The sequence below is a fragment of the Oncorhynchus mykiss genome, chromosome 6, assembly GCF_013265735.2.
Source record: "Oncorhynchus mykiss isolate Arlee chromosome 6, USDA_OmykA_1.1, whole genome shotgun sequence".
NCBI lineage: Eukaryota > Metazoa > Chordata > Actinopteri > Salmoniformes > Salmonidae > Oncorhynchus > Oncorhynchus mykiss.
The window spans coordinates 69,561,763-69,585,838 of NC_048570.1; the positions used below are offsets into that span (position 1 = coordinate 69,561,763).

The window sequence follows — 24,076 nt, forward strand, 5'->3', positions numbered from 1 at the left end:
GTGCAGTGGGCAGCTGGGAGGAGGTGCTCTTGTTGAATGGTGTTCATGGGAGGACACCACGGAAGAAGCCACTGCTGTCCAAAAAAAACATTGCTGCACGTCTGAAGTTTGCAAAAGTGCACCTGGATGTTCCACAGCGCTACTGGCAAAATATTCTGTGGGCAGATGAAACTACAGTTGAGTTGTTTGGAAGGAACACACAACACTATTTCTGGAGAAGAAAAGGCACAACACACCAACATCAAAGCCTCATCCCAACTGTAAAGTATGGTGGAGGGAGCGTCGTGGTTTGGGGCTGCTTTGCTGCTTCAGGGCCTGGACCGCTTGTTATCATCGACGGAAAAATGAATTCCCAAGTTCATCAAGTTGTTTTGCAGGAGAATGTTAGCCTATCTGTCCGCCAATTGAAGCTCAACAGGAGTTGGGTGATGCAACAGGACAACGACCCAAAACACAGAAGTAAATCAACAACAGAATGGCTTCAACAGAAGAAAATATGCCTTCTGAAGTGACACAGTCCTGACCTCAACCCGATTGAGATGCAGTTCACACCACACATCCCAAGAATATTGCTGAACTGAAACAGTTTTGTAAAGAGAAATGGTCCAAAATTCCTCCTGACCGTTGTGCAGGTCTGATCCGCAACTACAGAAAAATGTTTGGTTGAGGTTATTGCTGCCAAAGGAAGGTCAAGCAGTTAATAAATCCAAGGATTCACATACTTTTCCATCCTGCACTGTGAATGTTTACACAGGTCACAACAATTTATGGGTTCACATACTTTTTCTTGCCACTGAACATGGTTTCTAATGTTTAGACAAACGGTGATCCTTCCCCCTGTCCCCCCCCCCACAACTCCCCCACCTCCCCCGTCTCCCCCCTCTACCTCACCCTGCCTGTCCACCCTACCCTCTCCCTCTCTCCCCCACCCTCTACTTTTCTCCCCCCCTGTCCCCCTGCCCTCCCCCATCTACCTCACACTGTCCACCCCAACCTCCCCGTTTCCCCACCCTCTTCCTGTTTCCCCCACTCTCTTCCTGTTTCCCCCCACCCTCTCCTTGTCTTCCTGTTTCCCCCGCCCTCTTCCTGTTTCCCCCACCCTCTTCCTGTTTCCCCCACCCTCTTCCTGCTTCCCCCACTCTCTCGGTCCCCCCCACCCTCCCCCATCTCCCTCACCCTGCCCCTGTCTCCCTCACCCTGCCCCTGTCTCCCCCACCCTCTTCCTGTCTCCCCCACCCTCTTCCTGTCTCCCCCACCCTCTTCCTGTCTCCCCCACCCTCTTCCTGTCTCCCCCACCCTCTTCCTGTCTCCCCCACCCTCTTCCTGTCTCCCTTACCCTCTCCTTGTCTCCCAAACCTCTCCCTGTCTCCCCAACCTCTCCCTGTCCACTCCACGCTCCCCTTGTCCTCCCCCATCCTACACTCTCCCCAGGCCCTGCTACAGATGAACCCCTACCACATTGACTCCCTGCTGCAGCTCTCTGATGTCTGCCGCATACAGGAGGATCATGAAATGGCCAGGGACCTAATCGGTGAGTATCAGGGACCTGATTGGTGAGTGGGACTCCAGTCTTTGCTCTGGTTGGCAAGAAGGGTCATACTCAAAGCTCTGATTGATGAGTTGAGGATCCTCTCTGCTGTATCCTCTTGCTCAAGGTTTGTAAATGTGTCATGAGACCCCTTTGGTATGTTTCCTTGGACTCTTATACAATTTAATCCCGGTCCCAGATAAATAGTTGGAATAAGTTTATGCAACATTATTCTTGATAAACATTGGTGTACTTTGGGCAGTACATGTTACACCTATACCACACATTGCTCTGGTATGTCAGATATTACCTGATGCCAGGGTTTCTTCAACTATGGTTTGGGACCCAAAGTAGGCCCTGAGCATGTGAGTGGTGAGTCGCGAGTTAGGAGTAAACTTTTATAAACACACACTATTTCTTCTTAATTTGGGGGGTTTGAGGACAGTAAATTTCTCATATGGGTCTCGAGCTGAAAAAGCTTAAGAACCTCTGCCTTATGCAATTGATCTAGATAAGGTTTAATAGTTAAATTGAGTCCGCTGTATCCACACCATGTTTATTCTCTGAAAGACTCTAAATTGGGGGGGGAAAAGAACAACAAGGCGCCAGCATGCAATTTGAGATTCCTCAGGTAATGCAATTAGGCAGGAAATCTTACCATACTGTTACTCCAAGCCTGTCGCTACTAGCCTGCTAACATCGTCTATAAATGAGTTGATAAATACAGTTAAGGTTTGAGCAGAGCTTTGGTCAGGGCTAAATCACATCAATACAGAGCAAGCAAAAGCAGCTTCCATTTACAGTGACTTCTCTCTGACCTTCAAGGTGAAAGTAGATTTTCAACCACACATAACTGAATTGAACCCATCTAAAATATGTATTGGTTATCTAGCCACGTGTTTGCACTGTACGCAATACATTCAAACAACCCACTGATTGTTCCGATATAGTCACTGAAAGTGCATGTCAAGATTCTTGATGTGTGGGTGTAGCCCCTCTCATCCTGTCAGCTGCTCCTGATCATGCTAATGAGGTCCTACTCAAATCAACTCATTACAGCAGCTCTGGAATTTTTTTATACAGTTGTATAATCTTATTTTGCAGGGGCTTATTACATTGGGATCCTACCAGTGCTGCTACCTCTAGGTAGCTAGTCTTGTTGATGTAGTTGTTGACACCGGAACTTGCAAGGGAGAAGGTGAGGGGTTTCACGTAAAGCTGTTTTCATGCCTTCCAGCAGAGGGAGACATTTATGTTTTTACAAAAGACAAACACAGACAGGTGGAAGGTATGGGTATGGTGATCTACCAATTGAGAATCACTGAGACTGTTTAGCAACCAGGTAGTGCTGGCTAAAGTTATATATTTTCACTTGTCTTTGATAAAAGACTGTGTGGTGTGTGTGTGTGTGTTTCAGAGCGTGCCCTGTACAGCTTTGAGTGTGCATTCCACCCTGTGTGCAGCCTGACGTCAGGAACCAGCAGACTGGACTACCTGCGACCAGAAAACAGGTTAGATAATAAATCTCTGCTATACAGGTCATTCCACAAACACTGTTATGAAGGGCCTTTTTCTTAAATTTCCATTGAATATTTAATTTTACAAGGTTTATATTATAAGTATATTCTTTGTCTGTATATTTATCCTCTCTGCAGGGCATTCTACTTGGCTGGTTATAAGCACATGATGTTCCTGGAGAGGAGGGGATGCCCCCGGACAGCCCTGGAGTACTGCAGACTCATCCTGAGGTACATGGGAGACTGTGTGTGTGTGTGTGCAGTGTGCACCCCAGGTGTCAGGGGTAGAGGAGAGGGAAGGTGAGAATCGCATAATGGAAGAAGTACAGCGACGGACTATGTGTGTTATTTATTTGGACAAAAAGAGCCAATTGAAAGACAAAACAGTGCAGATAAAGACTAAATGTGTGCATTTAAAAGATTAGGGTCTAATACATGTTTATCAGTTCACTGATTTCCTTATATGAACTGTAACTTAGTAAAATCTTTGAAATTGTTGCATGTTGCAACAGGTGTATAAAACCGAGCACACCGCCATGCAATCTCCATAGACCAACATTGACAGTAGAATGGCCTTACTGAAAGAGCTCAGTGACTTTCAACATGGCACCGTCATAGGATGCCTGCCATCTTTCCAACAAGTCAGTTGGTCATAAAACCTGGCTAAGCGGTATGACAGTACAACACCCATGGGACAGTCCACACACTATGGAAGGGCTATTACTACACATGCATCTGCCTCAGCCCTGTGTTTTAGGCCTTTAGCGTTTATCTTATCTAGGATGTGGTGGTCATGGTGTATTAAACATTATGAACACCTGCTCTTTCCATGACATAGACTGACCAGGTGAATCCAGGTGAAAGCTATGATCTCTTATTGATGTCATTTATTGAAGGGGAGTAGACAGGTTAAAGAAGGATTTTTAAGCCTTGAGACAATTGAGACATGGAGTGTGTATCTGTGCCATTCAGGGGATGAATGGGCAAGACAAAATATTTAAGTACCTTTGAATGGGGTATGGTCGTAGGTTCCTGGGTTTTTCACACTCAACAGTTTCCTGTGTTTATCAAGAATGGTCCACCACCCAAAGGACATCCAGCCAACTTGACACAACTGTGGGAAGCATTGGAGTCAACATGGGCCAGCATCCCTGTGGAACACTTTCAACACCTTGTGGAGTCCATACCCAGACGAATTGAGGCTCTTCAGAGGGCAAAAGCGTGGGCAACTCAATATTAGGAAGGTGTTCCTAATGTTTTGTACACTCAGTGTTTATCTATGATTTCCGTCAAACACTGGCTTCCTCCCCTCACGCTGGTGTGTGTCTGCTCTGTATAAGCATCCATGGTGGAACACATTGTGACGGCTGTCCCTCTCAGGCCTGCTGTGTTATGATCAGGAGGACCTTATCTCTGCTTCAGTAGCTCTGTCATATACCACATATAGGGCCCTGCTTTTTGTTGTGGAAATGGAGGCACTGCTTTTACCGATATTTCCAGCATTATCCAATAGTTTTGAAGGTAGAAAACCATAGTAAATGTTATTTAATCAATATCTGACCGTGACTCGAACCCAGGTCCAGTGACTGCCAAGCCCTTAACCTGTTACTCCAAGAGGTCCGAACCTCTTGACGAGCTCGCTAGGTGTTGGGTTATGGTTGCTTCACTACCCCCTTCCTTCGGGAGAGCGTGTCCCCAAGCTATGCCTAATCCCTCACGAGTACACGCCGCTCGGATGGCCTAATGTGCACCAATCCCACTTCTGACACCAATGTACCAAATTTGGAGGGTAGCCCCGACCGGGACTCAAACGCGGATCCACAAACCCAGATCCAGTGACTGTCAAGCCAACAGGTGTTGAATTTATAGTCGCTGGATCCGGGTTTGAATCTGTTGGGGCTACTACCCTCCAAATTACATACAGTGTATTTCAATGGTTGGTTTCACTGAATCTCCCCTTTAACTGACCCCAATTTACGAATTTTTAGCTACAACTTCCGAGTCTGTTGGAGAGGATCCGCTTGAGCAAAATAAGGTGTAGAATCACTGATCTACAAATAGTATTCCCTGCCAAATGATAGTAAATAATAATATCACACGCACAACCAAACATTGATTGATTGGAGACCGTGTCAATTCAATTACATTTCCTCAATTACATTTCCAATGGCACAGATTCTGGTCACGGGTTGTCATGGTTCCACTTTTAATAAAGAAACCATTTATTTTATTTCTGTAATGTTTATTTATATAATAGTTATGTGGTCTTAGTTATGTAGGCAAAACTGAATGAAGTATTCATTGAAGAAGAGGAGCTGTTGGTGTTTTATTCCGTCATCTCCTTTCTCTCCCAAGTTTGGACCCCGACAGCGATCCCCTCTGTATGCTACTGCTCATTGACTTCCTCTCCCTGCGCTCACGAGAGTACAACTTCCTCCTCCGGCTATACCAGGATTGGGAGGTGAGATGAGTGTGTGTGCAAGATTTTCCCTGTGTGTGTGACCTCATAACAGTGTGTCTGATTTCTGTGTTTCTGATTTCTGTGTGTGCTGTGTGTATTGTCTGATTTCTGTGTGTGGTTTGTGTTTTGTCGGATTCCTGTGTGTGTGTGTTTCCCAGGTGCACAGAAACCTGTCCCAGTTGCCAAACTTTGCCTTCTCTGTGGCTCTGAGCCACTTCCACCTGAGTCAGGAGGATCAGACTGAGTCAGAGGAGAGGGAACGGCTCAAACACAAGGCTGACCTACTGCTGCAGGACGCTCTCATCATGTTCCCTGGAGGTTAAAGTCACACACACACATACACACATGCACAGGCCTGAGAGGGACAGCCGTCAGAATGTGTTCCACCATGTATGCTTATATAGAACACACACACACACACACACAGAAAAGAGACCTATGCCTGATATCTGTTTGTTTGTGTGTTTCCCAGTGTTGATGCCTCTGTTGGACCTGTGCACAGTGCAGCCAGACGCTGCTGTATCATCACATGACTTCTTTGGACCCAGAAGCCAGTTGGGGTAAAACATCTGCTTCAACCGAGGCATCATGTCTCCCTGTCTTTCATGTCTTTCCTATATCAAATCAAAGTTTATTTGTCACGTGCGCCGAATACAACAGATGTAGACCTTATAATGAAATGCTTACTTACTTACAGGCCCTAACCAACCGTGCAATTGTTAAGTAAAAAAGACGTATTAGGTGAGCAATAGATAAGTAAAACAATTTTCAAAAACATCAGTAAAAAGACAGTGAAAAATAACAGTAGCGAGGCTATATACAGTAGCGAGGCTATATACAGTAGCGAGGCTATATACAGGCACTGGTTAGTCTGGCTAATTGAGGTAGTATGTACATGCAGGTATGGTTAAAGTGACTATGCATATATGATAAACAGAGAGGAGCAGCAGCGTAACAGAGGGGTTGGGGGGGCACAATGCAAATAGTCCGGGTAGCCATTTGATTACCTCTTCAGGAGTTTTATGGCTTGGGGGTAAAAGCTGTTTAGAAGCCTTTTGGTCCTAGACTTGGCACTCCGGTACCACCTGCCATGCGGTAGTAGAGAGAACAGTCTATGACTGGGGTGGGTGGGGTCTTTGACAATTTTTAGGGCCTTCCTCTGACACCGCCTGGTGTTGAGGTCTTGGATGGCAGGAAGCTTGGCCCCAGTGATGTACTGGGCCGTACATACTACCATCTGTAGTGCCTTGCGGTCGGAGGCCGAGCAGTTGCCGTACCAGGCATTGATGCAACCAGTCAGGATGCTCTGACTGTTGCAGCTGTAGAACCTTTTGAGTATCTGAGGACCCATGCCAAATCTTTTTAGTTTCCTGAGGGGGAACAGGCTTTGTCATGCCCTCTTCACGACTGTCTTGGTGTGTTTGGACCATTCTAGTTTGTTGGTGATGTGGACACCAAGGAACTTGAAGCTCTCAACCTGCTCCACTACAGCCCCGTCGATGAGAATGGGGGCATGCTCGGTCCTCCTTTTCCTGTAGTCCACAATCATCTCCTTAGTCTTGGTTATGTTGAGGGATAGGTTGTTATTCTGGCACCACCCGGCCAGGTCTCTGAGTTACTACCTATAGGCTGTCTAGTCATTGTCGGTGATCAGGCCTACCACTGTGTCGTCTGAACTTAATGATGGTGTTATAGTCGTGCCTGGCCATGCAGTTGTGGGTGAACAGGGAGTACAGGAGGGGACTGAGCACACACCCCTGAGGGGCTTCAGTGTTGAGGATCAGCATGGCAGATGTGTTGCTACCTACTCTCACCCCTTGGGGGCGGCCTGTCAGGAAGTCCAGGATCCAGTTGCAGAGGGAGGTGTTTAGTCCCAGGATCCTTAGCTTAGTGATGAGCTTTGAGGGTACTGTGGTGTTGAGTGCTGTAGTCAATGAATAGCATTCTCTCGTAGGTATCCCTTTTGTCCAGGTGGGAAAGGGCAGTGTGGAGTGCAATAGAGATTGCATCATCTGTGGATCTGTTTTGGCAGTACGCAAATTGGAGTAGGTCTAGGGTTTCTAGGATAATGGTGTTGATGTGAGCCATTACCAGCCTTTCAAAGCACTTCATTGCTATGGACGTGAGTCCTACGAGTCTGTAGTCATTTAGGCAGGTTGCCTTAGTGTTCTTGGGCACAGGGACTATGGTGGTCTGCTTAAAACATGTTGGCATTACAGACTCAATCAGGGACATGTTGAAAATGTCAGTGAAGACACCTGCCAGTTGGTCAGCACATGCCCGTAGCACACATCCTGCTAATTTGTCTGGCCCCGCAGCCTTGTGGATGTTGACCTGTTTAAAGGTCTTACTCACGTCGGCTACAGAAAGCGTGATCACACAGTCGTCCGGAACAGCTGATGCTCTCATGAATGCCTCAGTGTTGCTTCCCTCGAAGCGAGCATAGAAGTGATTCAGCTTGTCTGGTAGGCTCGTGTCACTGGGCAGTTCGCGTCTGTGCTTCCCTTTGTAGTCTGTAATAGTTTGCATGCCCTGCCACATAAGACAAGCGTCAGAGCCGGTGTAGTATGATTCAATCTTAGCCCTGTATTAGTGCTTTGCCTGTTTGATGGTTCGTCTGAAGGGCATAGCAGGATTTCTTATAAGCTTCCGGTTTAGAGTCCTGCACCTTGAAAGCGGCAGCTCTACCCTTTAGCTCAGTGCGAATTTTGCCTGTAATCCATGGCTTCTGGTTGGGGTATGTACGTACAGTCACTGTGGGGACGACGTCCTGGATGCAATTGGAATAATATCCTGCTAACTGAATATCCATGTCATCATTCAGCCACGATTCCGTGAAACATAAGATGTTATAGTTTTGTCCCATTGGTAAGGTATTCGTGGTCGTACCTAATTTATTGTCCAATGATTGTACGTTGACGAGTAATATTGACGGTAACGGCAGCTTTCACACTCGCCTTCTGCGGATCCTTACAAAGCACCCCGCCCTGTGTCCTCTGTACCTGCGTCTCTTTCTCTTGCCCATAACGGGGATGTTGTCCTTGTCGGGTGTTAGCATAGTAGTAAATCCTGTGCTTCCCGCTTGTTGAAGAAAAATCTTTGTCTAATCCGAGGTGAGTGATCGCTGTCCTGATATCCAGAAGCTCTTTTCTGCCGTAAGATACGGTGGCAGAAACATTATGTACAAAATAAGTTACAAATAACGCAAAAAAAAACACATAATAGCACAATTGGTTAGGCGCCCGTAAAACTGCTGCCATTTTACTATGTGCACCTCTTCTGTGTCAGTCAGCCTAATGGAATCATGTCTCTCTGTCTGTCATATCTTCCCTATATGCACCTCTTCTGTGTCAGTCAGCCTAATGGAATTTAATCATCGTTTATTGTCATGAAATTGTATTAGAGTGACAAATTGAATTGTTCCTTTTTCCCATCTCTTTCCCTCTTTCTAGGCAGACTCCTGCCCTGGCTGAACTGGTGTCTCTGTACGTGGGGCGGACGCACACCCTGTGGAGGGAGGGAGGGGTCCTGCTGTGGCTGGAGGAGTGTGTGAGGGAGGTGTTACGACGAGTCGACTCTAAAGACCCTCTGGTGGAGGACTGCCAAAACAAGTAAGAGCCCCTTGGACTCTAGACCACTGGCATTATTACCTTTCCAACCGGGCAAACTGTTCCTTGTTACCCCATTCGCCTCTATCCTCAAATTCGCACTGACTATTTCTGTTCAATAAGGAATATTCATATATTCAGTGGAGCAATGTTCAGTGTGGATTCCAAGCTTGCTGCCTTAAAATTAAATACAAAAATAGATTGTTTTTCTACCGTTGTTCCACTTTACATTTCCAATGTGAAAGAAAAATTATAGAACATTTTCCAAATGAAGATGTCTGGATGTCTTCACACCCCAGGGTTAATACTTGGTGGAAGCACATTTGGCAGCCATTACAGCTGTAAAACATTTGGAATAAGAATCTACATACTTTGCACAAATGTTAGGGCAACATATATACATTTTTTTATTCATATTTTTTATTTCTCAAGCTCAGTCAATTTGATTGGAAGTCATTGATGGACAGCAATATTCAAACCTTGTCTCTGATTTTCAAGCAGATTTAAATTAGGACTGAGACTGGACCATTCAGGAACACTCAACACCTCTTGGCATTACAATTACGGCATTACAATTTGTGTAATTGTCCTGCTGAAATATAAAACTATACCAGGGTTATGTGTTCAGAAGACCGAGACAGGGTTTCCTCTAACTTTTCATCTGGGCTTTGCTCCTTTCATATTTATTTTGATCCTGACAAACTCCCGAGTCCCTGCAGGTGACAAGCATGAACATAACATGATGCTGCAAGCACATAACTTGAAAATACAGAGGATAAACCACATTGCATTCACTCCACATATCTGGCATGTATGGCATTGTGAAAAGAATGAAGCCTGTGTTAAACAGTCCACTTCATCCATTCTGTTTGCAACAAGGCCGTTCAGTAATACTGCAAGACAACACGGCAAAGAAATGTGCTTATTTGCCTCTATTAAAAATGACAGGCTTGGGTCCAATACAACACAGAAACCCACTGTATTTGGGTTTTGTGGTTGCAGCATCATAGCCTGTGTGTGTCTTTTTTATGTTATTATTATTATTATATAGTTTTTGTACTGTTACCCCTTTTTTGTTATCCCGGCCGGCCAAACCCTCCCCTAACCTGGACGACGCTGGCCCAATTGTGCGCCGTCTCATGGGTCTCCCGGTCACGGCTGGCTGTGACACAGCCTGGCATCTAACCCGGGGCTGTAGTGACGCCTCAAGCACTTAGACCACTGCACCACTCAAGAGGCCCCGACCTATGTGTCTCTGACTTTGGTTTCCTCTCCTGTCTCCTCCACCCCCCCCTAGGAGGAAGCAGAGGTACCAGAGTGCCCCTCTGAACATCCATCGCCACGTCATCCTGTCTGAAATCAAAGAGGCCACCTCCACTCTACCGCTGGTGAGAGACTCAGGCAACAGCCACTCTACTATACCCTGGTCACCAGTTCTGTTTCTGATTTAGCCCAGTCATTCATTGTCATGTTGTTTGTTAAATCAGAAACGGATTTGGCAACCAGCTTTACTCTATTATTAAGTCTGTGTCTCATATAGCACCCTATCCCCTTATATTGCATGACTTTTGACCAGCCATAACCCTGGTCAATCGTAGCACACAGTATATAGGGGAATAGAGTGACTTATCTAATCATAGTATAATTTCCTTACTGCTTTATCACATGATCATGAATGGTTGTATTCATTCATGCTGTACAATGTATATCCTGTATGTTTATAACATGAAATGTCCCACAGAGTAAATGTGGTTTGCATGAGCGTAGCGTACACATACACAACCGCCACAGTACAGAGCATGCCAAATTATGCTGAGAATGTAGTTCTCTAGTTGAAAGAGGGAATTAACCACTGGCATACGGCTTCCTTATTGGTTGCATGAAGAACGCAATCCAATATAATGATTGGACATCCTCATCGAGAGGTCCTCATAACACAAACAAGATTAACGTTGATGTTTTGGATGCATGACAATTACATCAGTAACAGAGTTTTAGTGAGGATAGGCCTTCAATATGTTTACTGTAATGGTGAATTGTGTGTGTTCTCTCCCAGGAGGTGACCACTCAGTCGGTGATGGGGTTCGATCCTCTCCCCCCGCTGGACTCCGTGGTCTCATATACCCGGCCTGAGAGGTAACCCTCCAAACATGTCATAACTTGTGTCATTATACATATCTTGTGCAAGGTAAGGTATGTACCAGTGCAGGTTTTTATATAGTACACACAATACAATTGAAGTCGGAAGTTTACATACACTTAGATTGGAGTCATTAAAACTTGTTTTTCAAACACTCCACAAATTTCTTGTTAACAAACTATAGTTTTGGAAAGTCAGTTAGGACATCTACTTTGTGCATGAGACAAATACTTTTTCCAACAATTGTTTACAGACAGATTATTTCACTTATAATTCACTGTATCACAATTCCAATGGGTCAGAAGTTTACAATACACTAAGCTGACTGTGCCTTTAAACAGCTTGGAAAATTCCAGAAAATGATGTCATGGCTTTAGAAGCTTCTGATAGGCTAATTGACATAATATGGGTCAATTGGAGGTGTACCTGTGAATGTATTTCAAGGCCTACCTTCAAACTCAGTGCCTCTTTGCTTGACATCATGGGAAAATCAAAATAAATCAGCCAAGACCAGCCAAGGTCTCCTAGAGATGAACGTACTTTGGTCCGAAAAGTGCAAATCAAACCCAGAACAACAGCAAAGGGCCTTGGGAAGATGCTGGAGGAAACGGGTACAAAAGTATCTATATCCACAGTTAAACAAGTCCCATATCGACATAACCTGAAAGGCTGCTCAGCAAGAAAGAAGCTACTGCTTCAAAACCGCCATAAAGAATCCTGACTACGGTTTGCAACTGCACATGGGGTCAAGATCCTACTTATTGGAGAAATGTCCTCTGGTCTGATGAAACAAAAAATAGAACTGTTTGTCCATAATTACCATCGTTATGTTTGGAGGAAAAAGGGGGAGGCTTGCAAGCCGAAGAACACCATCCCAACCGTGAAGCACGGGGGTGGCAGCATCATGTTGTGGATGTGCTTTACTGCAGAAGGGACTGGTGCACTTCACAAAATAGATGTCATCATGAGGCAGGAAAATTATGTGGATATATTGAAGCAACATCTCAATGTATCAATCAGGAAATTAAAGCTTGGTCGCAAATGGGTCTTCCAATTGGACAATGACCCCAAGCATACTTCCAAAGTTGTGGCAAAACGGCTTAAGGACAACAAAGTCAAGGTATTGGAGTGGACATCACAAAGCCCTGACCTCAATCCTATAGAAAATGTGTGGGCAGAACTGAAAAAGCGTGTGCGAGCAAGGAGGCCTACAAACCTGACTCAGTTATACTAGCTCTGTCAGGAGGAATGGGCCAAAATTCACCCAACTTATTGTGGGAAGCTTGTGGAAGGCTACCTGAAACGTTTGACTCAAATTAAACAATTTAAAGGCAATGCTACCAAATACTAATTGAGTGTATTTAAACTTCTGACCCACTGGTGATGAAATAAATAAAAGCTGAAATAAATAATTCTCTCTACTATTATTCTGACATTTCACATTCTTAAAATAAAGTGGTGATCCTAACTGACCTAAGACAGAGAATATTTAATGTCAGGAATTGTGAAAAGCTGAGTTTAAATATATTTGGCTACGGTGTATGTAAACTTCCGACTTCAACTGTATATACATACACCATATATACAGTACATTCGGAAAGTATTCAGACCCCTTTACTTTTTCCACATTTTGTTACGTTAGTCTTATTATGAAATGTATTAAATCTATTTTTTCCCTCATCAATCTACACACAATACCTCATGACAAAGCAAAAACTGTTGTTTTTTTTACATTTTTGCAAATGTATTCAAAATATTAAACTAAAATAATCCATTTACATAGGTATTCAGAACCTTTACTTAGTACTTTGTTGAAGCACCTTTGGCAGTTATTACAGCTTCGAGTCTTCTTGGGTATGACGATACAAGCTTGGCACACCTGTATTTGGGGAGTTTCTCCCATTATTCTCTGCTCCTCTCAAGCTCTGTCAGGTTAGAAGGGGAGCGTTGCTGCAAAGCTATTTTCAGGTTTCTCCAGAGATTTTCGATCGGGTTCAAGTCCAGGCTCTGGCTGGGCCACTCAAGGACATTCAGAAAATTGCCCCGAAGCCACTCCAGTGTTGTCTTGTCATTGTCCTGTTGGAAGGTGAACCTTCGCCCCCAGTCAGAGGTCCCGAGCGCTCTGGAGCAGGTTTTCATTGAGTAGCTCTCTGTACTTTGCTCCTTTCATCTTTCCCTCGATCCTGACTAGTCTCCTAGTCCCTGCCGCTGAAAAACATCCCCACAGCATGATGCTACCACCACCATGCTCTGTCGTAGGGATGGTGCCAGGTTACCTCCAGACATGACACTTGGCATTCAGGCCAGAGAGTTCAATCTTGGTTTCATCAGACCAGAGAATCCTGTTTCTCATGGTCTGAGAGTCTTTAGGTGCCTTTTGGCAAACTCCAAGCGGGCTGTCATGTGCCTTTACTGAGGAGTGGCTTCTGTCTGGCCACTACCATAAAGGCCTGATTGGTGGAGTGCTGCAGAGATGGTTGTCCTTCTGGAAGGTTCTTCCATCTCCACAGAGGAATTCTGGAGCTCTGTCAGAGTGACCATCGAGTTCTTGGTCACCTCCCTAACCAAGGCCCTTCTCCTCCGATTGCTTAGTTTGGCCGGTCGGCTAGCTCCAGGAAGAGTCTTGGTGGTTCCAAACTTCTTCCATTTAAGAATTATGGAGGCCACTGTGTTCTTGGGGACCTTCAATGCTGCAGAAATGTTATGGTACCTTTCCTCAGATCTGTGCCTCGACACAATCCTGTTAGGGTTGTCCTCTCTAGGTGGCTCCTGAAACTGGATGTTGGCCAGCATGTCCCTCATGGCCACCATCAGACGATTTACTTCCTGGTTCAGCTCCCGACCCACGAGCTACTTCCAGGTCATCCTTTGGCATCGGCTCACCCTGCAGAGACAGTGACTAGAGAGTGAGCAGTAATTATAATCATCACTGAACATGACAATACGGAAGTTTGTGTGTGTGTGTATACAGTACCTTCGGAAAGTATTCAGATCCCTTGACTTTTTACACATTTTGTTACGTTACAGCCTTATTCTAAAATGGAATAAATGTTTTTTCCCCTCATCAATCTATACACAATACCTCATAATGACAAAGCTATCTTTTTATTTTTTTTGTGTGTAAAAAATAATGAGAATGATGGAGGCCACTGTGTTCTTGGGGACCTTCAATGCTGCAGAAAATAGTTTTGTACCCTTCCCCAGGTCTGTGCCTCGACACAATCCTGTCTCGGAGCTCTAAGGACAATTCCTTTGACATTACGGCTTGGTTTTTGCACTCACGTACACTGTCAACTGTGGGATGTTACAGACAGGTGTTTGCCTTTCCAAATCATGTCCAATCAATTGAATTTACCACAGGTGGACTCCAATCAAGTTGTTGAAACATCTCTAGGTTGATCAATGGAAACAGGATGCACCTGAGCTCAATTTCGAGTCTCATAGCAAAGGGTCTGAATACTTGTGTAAAGAAGGTTTACATGTTTGTCTAAACCTGTTTTTGCTTTGTCATTATGTGGTATAGTATCTTGGTGGTTATCGATGAGGAAAACAATTAATTTCATAAATTTGTGGGAAAAGTCAAGGGGTCGGAATACTTTCCGAATGCACTGTAGCTAGTTATTGAATGTGGCTCCTTCAGATCACTAGGTTCTTCTCTATGTCTACTTGGATCAGCAATCCTGTTGGTGCCTCTGGACTGAAAACCAAGAGTGTTTTCCTAAGCAGAACCAATAAGGCTGGGTTTGTTTCAGTCTACCTAAGGCTGACTGGCCCACTGGCCACTGACTCCATTGAGGATATCTAATGAAGGTATATTAGAGTACAGTGTAAGGGGATGGTGGTGATGCATTTGTAATGTTCAGGAGTGTGGACATTGGAAGGCACACGGTTATGTAGACCGGGGGAGATGAGTTAACCCTCTCTCTGTCTTTGCCAATGGTGGCAAACGCCATTGATGTAAGTTTGGCATAAAGAGTAGCCTTAATTTCACCAGCTTGCACCTCTCCTCTCGGTGGTCTATCCCTGACACACCCTTCCTTCTCTGCCTCCCTTCTTTCTCTCCCTCCCACCTATCCCTCTCTTCAATCTCTTTCTTCTCCCCTCTCGCTGTCATCCGTTTCTCTGAAATAGCATGTGGTTATAGGAGTGTTGTGGACTCCTGACTGAGGCCTCTTTCCTCCCATCTTGTGATAGCTGTTAACCTGCAGAGTCAGTGGTGGATGGTAGGGAGGCATCAAACCATCAGAGAGGTGATACGGTGATAACTAAAAACATGACAAATTGACTCCTAGTCAAGAGAAAGTGTAGTATTTGTTTTAAGTGAGGAAGACCTCCTAATGTTCTGAGGGCTGTTGTGTGGAGCATACTGTACCGTGTCCTGATGATCTCTGGTGAGAACTACTTAGAATGACAGCCCACCCATGTCTGAGAACAGCCCACCCATGTCTGAGGACAGCCCTACTATTTCTTCCTGATGGTTGCTTTTTCCATACAAGCTTTACAAACATGGCCACTGAGAAGTGTTTTGATTGATAAAGAACTGGGGGTGTATAAGTAGTTGAAGTAATGACTTTTATTAACATAAAAGAAGAGCATTCTTTGGGTTCAGAAAAACTATTGGACCTATTTATAATGATCTACAGTGAGGTCCAAAAGTACTTGGAAAGTGACACCATTTTTGGAATGGTTAATAATACATTATTTATAATGTATTTCTGTTGGGCACACAATCTGAAACACAACCAAAACTAACTGCAAATGCATTTAACAATTTTGTAGTATTACAAGCTTGTTGCAGTCGTTGCGTGTTATGAATATGGGGCCAAATATGACATTTTTGACTACTTTAATACACATATAAGTACATTTGCCCAATACTTTTGGTTCTCTAAAATGCGTGGTCTATGTACACATTCCAAAGTGCAGGAGTACAGAGCAAAAACAACACAACATGGACCTCACTGTATATGATGGTTGATATAATTTATGGTCATGGGAGAATCCCAGCAGAAGAGTGTGAGAAACATATTGCATGCTTGTGTTATCTTGTTAACGTTCTCACTTGTCTCTGTCTTTGCAGGCAGAGTGTGGGAGCCTCCAATGAGAGCACCCTGTCACTGTTCTTCCGCTCTCTGCTGCCAAACTTCAACCTGCAGGTAAGTGAGTGAGCTAGGCCAAGGGGGAGCTACAGTAGACCAGGGGTATGCAACCATGGTCCTCGGGAGCTGCAGTGTCAGGCAGATGGCTTGGGTTCTTTTGTTCAAGTCCGTGCCTGATTATTTAGATCTGGAAAACTCTGATTCCAATCAGTGACATTAATGGATATGGATTTGACAAAGAAGTAGCAGAGGAAGAGAACATCAGCAGACACTGTGGTCCCTGAGGACAGAGCTGCATGCCCCCAAGCGTGGCAAATCTAAAAAAAAAGGTCCCCTGCTTCATAGAACATCATGACTGCTTGTTCTTTGACCCCAATATCCCATCTTCCGTTAATGACCTCATAGAAACCCACTAATGTGTGCCTGTGTGTGTGTGTGTGTCTGTGTTTTTTAACATGGGGCAGGGACCTTGAATAAGATGGTATGGGAAACACAGCCTTATAATGATAATATAGCTAGCATCTCCACCGTGCCTTTCCCAATGGGAGACCAATAGGGAACATCAGCTGTTGAGGCATATGACCTCCCTCACACGGAAGAGTGTAAAAAGAGATTAGAAAGATCACAGGATCCTTCAATTGGCACGTTGCTGCAGCAGACAATGAAAACATTCATAAAGTGTACCGAGAGTCAGAGAACCTGGTCTGCCTCCTCCTCAGAGCTCCCAGATTCCTCACGTACACTAGCCCAGTTTGTTGCAAGGCCATGGTCAGCGGGATGAGACATCATCATAATCATCTCTAAACTTTTTTGTTTACATTTCTGGGAGGGCTGAGCTAATGGAGACATCCTGGGCTACTGTTAGATCATAGGGTTCTGACAGGATGGAAGGGAACATTGATTAGCTGGAGTTTGGGTAGCTATTCCCTAACACTCTGGAGGTTTCTGAATGGATTAACCATACAACTCATTTCATGCCTATTTGTGCTGTGGCCAAGCCTGAAAAAGTGCTTCTAAGTAGCTTCCTACTCCATTAGATCTACTGCAGCTTATCCACATTAAGTCTACTGTATCGTAACTTTGCCACAGAACAACGGGTTTCTCTGTTGGAACTAACCAATATGGCCCATGAAGAACATGCTCTTGTCTTGAAATAGTGTTTGCTGGTGCGTTTTGGACAGGTCCGAACGATGTTGACTCATTGATAATGTTATGTAGTGTCTGACTCTGACCTCTATCTGATTTCTGATGACACAATCTGATCACGATCTACAACCGACACTTCGTGACGAGACATCGGAGGCCGAACAAAGTTTGGCTCTATCATTTGATACAACACAGATCGTGGAGACAGGATGACGAGGCAAACTTGGCTTTTGGTACAAGAACTCTTGATTGACTCTGTGTTTTGTATGGTCAAGCTTGATTTGAAACAGTTTACTGCTATGGATTGACTAACATAGCCTCTCTTTGATGCACTGTTTTTAATGGTGCGTTACTTGAGTCCTGTTGAAGCAGAACAGAAAACTGTTGTATTTCAAGAGAGTCTTGATTCCTCTCTGACTCAGTGTTGTCCATGGCAACCAACGAGAGGGCATGTACTGTCCGCCCCATTGCCCCCTGCTTCTCAGGCAGAGTGTAGAGGAGGTAAAGAGTGGGCAGTGTCACACAGGGTGAAATACACAAGACACAGATGGTGACAAACACCCCTGGAGAGGAGAGGATAAGCACTCAGCAGCCTGGCACCAGCAACCAGAGGATAGCCTATATTTACACACCACATTGTCTCTCGTCATGTTGACCTGCTTCAGAACATTCATTTGTCTATAAAAAAAAAGATCCACCTGATCAATGGACAGTATACATGTGTGGGAGTGATTTTTTACATTTGATAAGGTGTCCTACACTGACTGGCAGTGTGTTGCCGTGTAACCTTGTGCAGTGGGATGCAACGTGATATGAAGGAAGCAAACACTGTGTCCCATTTTACCCACTCCAATGCCCATGCTAGTTCGGTGTGTGACTATCCATGCTAGTGATTAGAGGACATGTGGCTAATTGTAAAGATAATCACTAATGTGGACCACCAACCTGGGCGCTCCAGTGTCCTCAGGTCCTCCTGTGCCACAACTGGCCATGTAAGTTCCAGAAACACCCACTGACCAACAGAAGCACACATGCCCAGCTTTTTAACCAATGCTCAGCGTTTTTATGCAGCTAGTTTTTTAAAGCATCTTGAGACTTATCTGATTAGGAAGAGGAAGAGATGCAATTAGGATAAGAATGAGACTGTTTAGGAGGAAGAGATGCCGTCTGCTTGCAGTTGTTTTTTGCACTAGAATAGCTACAGTGTTATCCAACAGGTCTGAAATCACAATTTAGGTGTGGAAAATGAAGTCAGCCCATGATCACAGAGAACCTGCGTGTTGGAAAGGAAATGAATCTAATAAATGGATGTTCTGTGTGAAAATCCTGAAACACTTCGACACAAAACATTGACATACTGTATGTCTCCAAGGCTCGTACAAAGGTCCTGTTTGTCTCTTAAAATGAATTTAAAACATTTGGAACCTGAGAGAGACATGAGAGAATAATGTGGTGTTCTTTAGAAATGGCATTGTGCTTTTCCTGGTGAATTTAAGCAGCACATACAGTGTATTCGGGAAGTATTCAGACCCCTTGACTTTTTCCACATTTTGTTACATTACAGCCTTATTCTAAAATTTATTAAATACATTTTCTACACACAATATCAAATAATAAAAAATAAATTGTTGTTCCAAATTTATAAAAAAATAAGAACAAATACCTAATTTACATAAGTATTCAGACCCTTTGCTATGAGATTTGAAATTGATCTCAGGTGCATCGTGTTTCCATTGATCATCCTTTTTTATTTATTTTTATTTTTTTACCCTTTTTTTCTCCCCAATTTCGTGGTATCCATTTGGTAGTTATAGTCTTGTCTCGTCGCTGCAACTCCCGTACGGACTCGGGAGAGGCGAAGGTCGAGAGCCGTGCATCCTCTGAAACGCAACCCAACCAAGCCGCACTGCTTCTTGACACAATGCCCACTTAACACTGAACCCAGCCGCATCAATGTGTCGGAGGAAACAACATACACCTAGCGACCTTGTCAGCGTGCATTGCGCCCTGCCCGCCACAGGAGTTGCTAGTGCTTGATGGGACAAGGACATCCCTGCCCGGCCAAACCCTCCCCTAACCCGGGCGATGCTGGGCCAATTGTGCGCTGCCCCATGGGTCTCCCGGTCGCGGCCGGCTGCAACAGAGCCTGAACTCGAACTCAGAATCTCTAGTAGCCTTAGACCACTGCACCACTCGGGAGGCCCCTCCATTGATCATCCTTGAGATGTTTCAACAACTTGATTGGAGTCCACCTGTGGTAAATTCAATTGATTGGACATGATTTGGAAAGGCACACACCTGTCTGTAACATCCCACAGTTGACAGTGTATGTCAGTGCAAAAACCAAGCCATGAGGTTGAAAGAATTGTCTGTAGAGCTCTGAGACAGGATTGTGTCGAGGCACAGATCTGGGGAAGGGTACCAAAACATTTCTGCCGCATTGAAGGTTCCCAAGAACACAGTGGCCTCCATCATTCTCATTCTTTTTTGTACACAAAAAAATATAACTTTTTTTGCTTTGTTATTTTGAGGAATTGTGTATAGATTGATGAGGGTGAAAAACCATTTATACCATTTTAGAATAAGGCTGTAACGTAACAAAATGTGGAATATATCTAGGGATCTGAATACTTTTCGAAGGTACTGTATACACACACACACACTTCCGTATTGTCATGTACAGTGATGATTATAATTACTGCTCACTCTCTAGTCACTGTCTCTGCAGGGTGAGCCGATGCCACAGGATGACCTGGAAGTAGCTCAGGCGGGTCGGGAGCTGAACCAGGAAGTAAATCGTCTGATGGTGGCCATGAGGGACATGCTGGCCAACATCCAGTTTCAGGAGCCACCTAGAGAGGACAACCCTGACAGAGACGAGGGGGAGTGGGACTGAGATGAGGAGGATACAGAGAGAGGTGGAGTGAGACTTGAGGGAGGGGTACATAGAGATGGGAATGGATAGAAGAAAGTAAAAGGTTGATTAAGATGAATGGAGATGGAGTACAGCAGGGTGGTAGGAGGATGAAGAGTGAGTGAGGGAATAGATTCAGTGAGAGTAGCAATGACAGATGTACTGTAACCTTAAAGAAAGAAATGGCAGGTCATCAATATGACCCAAACATCAAACCAACTCTCCCTTTCTGATAAAGGCGCAGTAGTATCACCTCTTCCTCATGTCATAGTCAGTCAGTCCATCAACCCTCTCTCCTTCCTCATGTTGTCCCATTCTCTTTCCTCAGGACAGTTGTTCTTAATGATCTAGAAGATCAGGAGGCTGCGTTCATCAAGAAATAAACCCGTTCAGTTGTTCTTTAAATCTTTTTTAAAGTAACATTGCTTATCAAAAAAATGTATATTGTCTTTCATCAGAAGGATAATTATGCCCTACTGCTACAGTATATTTGAAGTGGAATCATTTATGATTGAATAAATCCCTATGGTGTTGTCTTAGCAACCCAACGTCGTACACGCATTGACAGTCTACTGCCATATGGGTTGATGAGAGTCAGGTTAAAGGCTAATGAGTGTCTGATAAAAGTCAGAATTATACAGTAAGTCACCTTATAAGTGGAACAAATGGACTTAACTTCTTATTCCATTTTTAATATTGGCCATAACAACTTTCATTTTGAACTTCGACTCCCAATTAACCCTGTTCATTATTGCTAAGACAACAGCATTTTAAATTCTATCTGATTTTGAGGATTAAATTCAAACTGATCAGGATATTTTTCTGTTGTGATTCTCTATAAAGAGGTATTTTGACCTTACCTGAAATCAATTCTAGGCTGTTTCTTAACTAGGGCCCGAAGTTGGTCCCAATGAGGTCACGTTGGCAGGAAAAACTCCTGTCCCAAGTCATCTGTTAATATCAGGAAGGGATTGCATCCAACCCACTACTGTAAATACTCTGCTTAGAAATCATTTATTACACAAGCTAATGTAAAGACAATAAACTTGCTGTGCATATGGTTCAATATTTTCTTGAGTAAAAATACATTATATTTCATAATTCATCTTTTTCCAGGGGTTCATTCTGTGTCTTAGCCTCCCAAGCCGCCTGATCATGAGTGTTCGCGGCACGGTGAGTGGTAATAAGTCTAGAAATTACAAGGCTATTTGTGTCTACCATCCCAAAATATCTGTCCTTACACTTCTCTTGAAGTCTTTGATGCTGAGAAGATTAACTGGTAAGTGTTATCTGATATACAGTCAGTCAGTTGTTGCTAATGCATCTGCCACTACTCAATCTGAGGACACTGCTTCTCAGGTTCCCGTTACAATAGAGCAGTGTTACCCAAACTTGGTCCTCGGCACCCCAAGGGGTGCACGTTGTGGTTTTTGCTCTAACACTACACAGCTGATTCAAATGATCAAAGCCTGATGATTAGTTGATTATTTGAATCAGCTGTGTAGTGCTAGGGGGGGAAACTAAACGGACACTCCTTGGGGTCTCGAGGACCGAGTTTGGGAAGCCCTGCAATAGAGAGTCTTACGTATGTTCTATTGGAGCTTGTTCCAATATCAGTTTACTAGGGAAATTACTGAGTCTATCCCTCTAATCCCTAGTGTCCTTTTTATGACCCTGGAATGACCAGAATATTTATTAGTCATATTTTGCCAGCCTGCATTCATGAGCACTCTTTCTCTCTGTCTGGTCTCATATGGGTGTCAAAAGTTGTTTTGATCTTCTTGTTGGTGACCGTAGCTAACCTGTTTCTAACGGAATATCTGTCCATCGAAGCTTTATGATATTCAGCATTAACTTCATTAGTTGAAACGTGGTGTGTTGTATTCAGTAATTTCTCATGAATTCAAGATGCCATGTGTCCTCTTTAGCTGGCTTCGCTCCCCATTTTGGGGGGAATATTCTATATTATTTTCAACCAAACGTTCTGTCTCCCAGTGGTGGAAAAAGTACTCCGTTTCATACTTGAGTTAAAGTAAAGATACCTTCATAGAAAATGACTCAAGTAAAAGTCACAGAGTAAAATACTACTAGAGTAAAAGTTAAAGTATTTTGTTTTAAATAAACTTAAGTATCAAAATGGAATTGCTCAAAAGTACTCAAGTATCAAAAGTAAAAGTATAAATCAATTCAAGTTCCTTATTTTAAGCAAACCAGACGGCACAATTGGCACCAAAAAAAAATGTTTTATTGACGGACAGCCAGGGGCACACTGATCTGGCGGACTCACTAAACAAATGCTTTGTTTGTAAATTATGTCAGAGGTAGTAGGGATGATCAGGGATGTTCTCTTGATAAGTGTGTGAATTGGACCATTTTCCTGTCAAAATGTAACGAGTACTTTTGGGTGTCAGGGAAAATGTATGGAGTAAAAAGTACATTATTTTCTTAGGAATGTAGTGGAGTAAAAGTGGGATGGTCTCTTCCTTTTGCCAGATAGTCTTTCAAGGACAATAACTTGGACTCTTTTAAACCCCCGGACAACACTTCACTTATCAAATGACTTGGCAGAATCAGCGACACACAACCAAAAGATGGAGGAAATAAAACATCAAAAGTAATATGGAACAGTGGTGGAAAAAGTACCCAATTGTCATACTTGAGGAAAAGTAAAGATATCTTAATAGAAAATGACTCAAGTGAAAGTCACCCAGTATAAAGCATTTCACATTCCTTATATTAAGAAACCAGACAGGAGCATTTTCTTGTTTTATTTATTTATTTATTTATTTATTTAATGCTAGTATTTTTACTTAAATACTTTACACCACTGCCTTCTCCATAGCAATGGTGTAAAATACTTAAGTAAAAATACTTAAAGTACTACTTTAGTAGTTTTGTGGGGTATCTGTACTTTTAAAAGTTGTATAAAATATAAATAGTAAAGTACCGATATCCCAAAAAAACAACTTAAGTAATACTTAAGTATGTTTTACTTAAGTACTTTTTACACCCAAAAGTATTCCTTACATTTTGAATGCTTAGCAGGACAGGAAAAGGATCTAATTCACACACTTATCAAGACAACATCCCTGGTCATCCCTACTGCCTCTGATCTGGCGGACTCACTAAACACATGCTTTGTTTGTAAATGTAAATAATAAACTTTTTTTTAAATGGTGCCGTCTGGTTTGCTTAATATAAGCAGTGTGAAATGATTTATACTTTTACTTTTGATACTTAAGTATATTTAAAACCAAATACTTTTGACTTTTACTAAAGTAGGATTTTACTGGGTGACTTTTGCTTTTACTTTGAGTCATTTTCTATTAAGATATCTTTACTTTTCCTCAAGTATGACAATTGGGTACTTTTTCCACCACTGTTCCATATTACTTTTGATGATTTATTTCCTCCATCTTTTGGTTGTGTCGCTGATTCTTCCAAGTAATTTGATAAGTGAGATGTTTCCTGGGGATTTAAGAGTCCAAGTTATTGTCCTTGAAAGACCATCTGGCAAAAGGAAGAGACCATCCCATGATACGCATTTGCATAATTGCCTAGTTTTCATTCCCTTGAAATAGTCCAGAAATATGCTGTTTCCTATCAGAGGATGTATAAATGAAAGCAGAGTCAAAGGGTACACTGCCGCTCACACACACACTC

General features: G+C 43.5%; 1 protein-coding gene across 1 annotated transcript in view; it reads left to right on the forward strand.

Moving 5' to 3' along the window:
- The window catches only part of LOC110526470 (transcription factor 25), a 30,745-nt gene extending 9,264 nt beyond the window's left edge, over positions 1-21,481 (forward strand). The window contains exons 8-18 of the mRNA XM_021607464.2: positions 1,432-1,531; positions 2,946-3,039; positions 3,184-3,276; positions 5,401-5,506; positions 5,665-5,824; positions 5,979-6,066; positions 8,959-9,117; positions 10,412-10,502; positions 11,171-11,250; positions 16,335-16,410; positions 20,228-21,481. Of these exons, the coding sequence (XP_021463139.1) occupies positions 1,432-1,531; positions 2,946-3,039; positions 3,184-3,276; positions 5,401-5,506; positions 5,665-5,824; positions 5,979-6,066; positions 8,959-9,117; positions 10,412-10,502; positions 11,171-11,250; positions 16,335-16,410; positions 20,228-20,395 (1,215 nt within the window). The 3' untranslated portion in view covers positions 20,396-21,481. The remainder of the gene's footprint in view (positions 1-1,431; positions 1,532-2,945; positions 3,040-3,183; positions 3,277-5,400; positions 5,507-5,664; positions 5,825-5,978; positions 6,067-8,958; positions 9,118-10,411; positions 10,503-11,170; positions 11,251-16,334; positions 16,411-20,227) is intronic.
- The last annotated feature ends 2,595 nt before the right edge of the window (positions 21,482-24,076 follow it).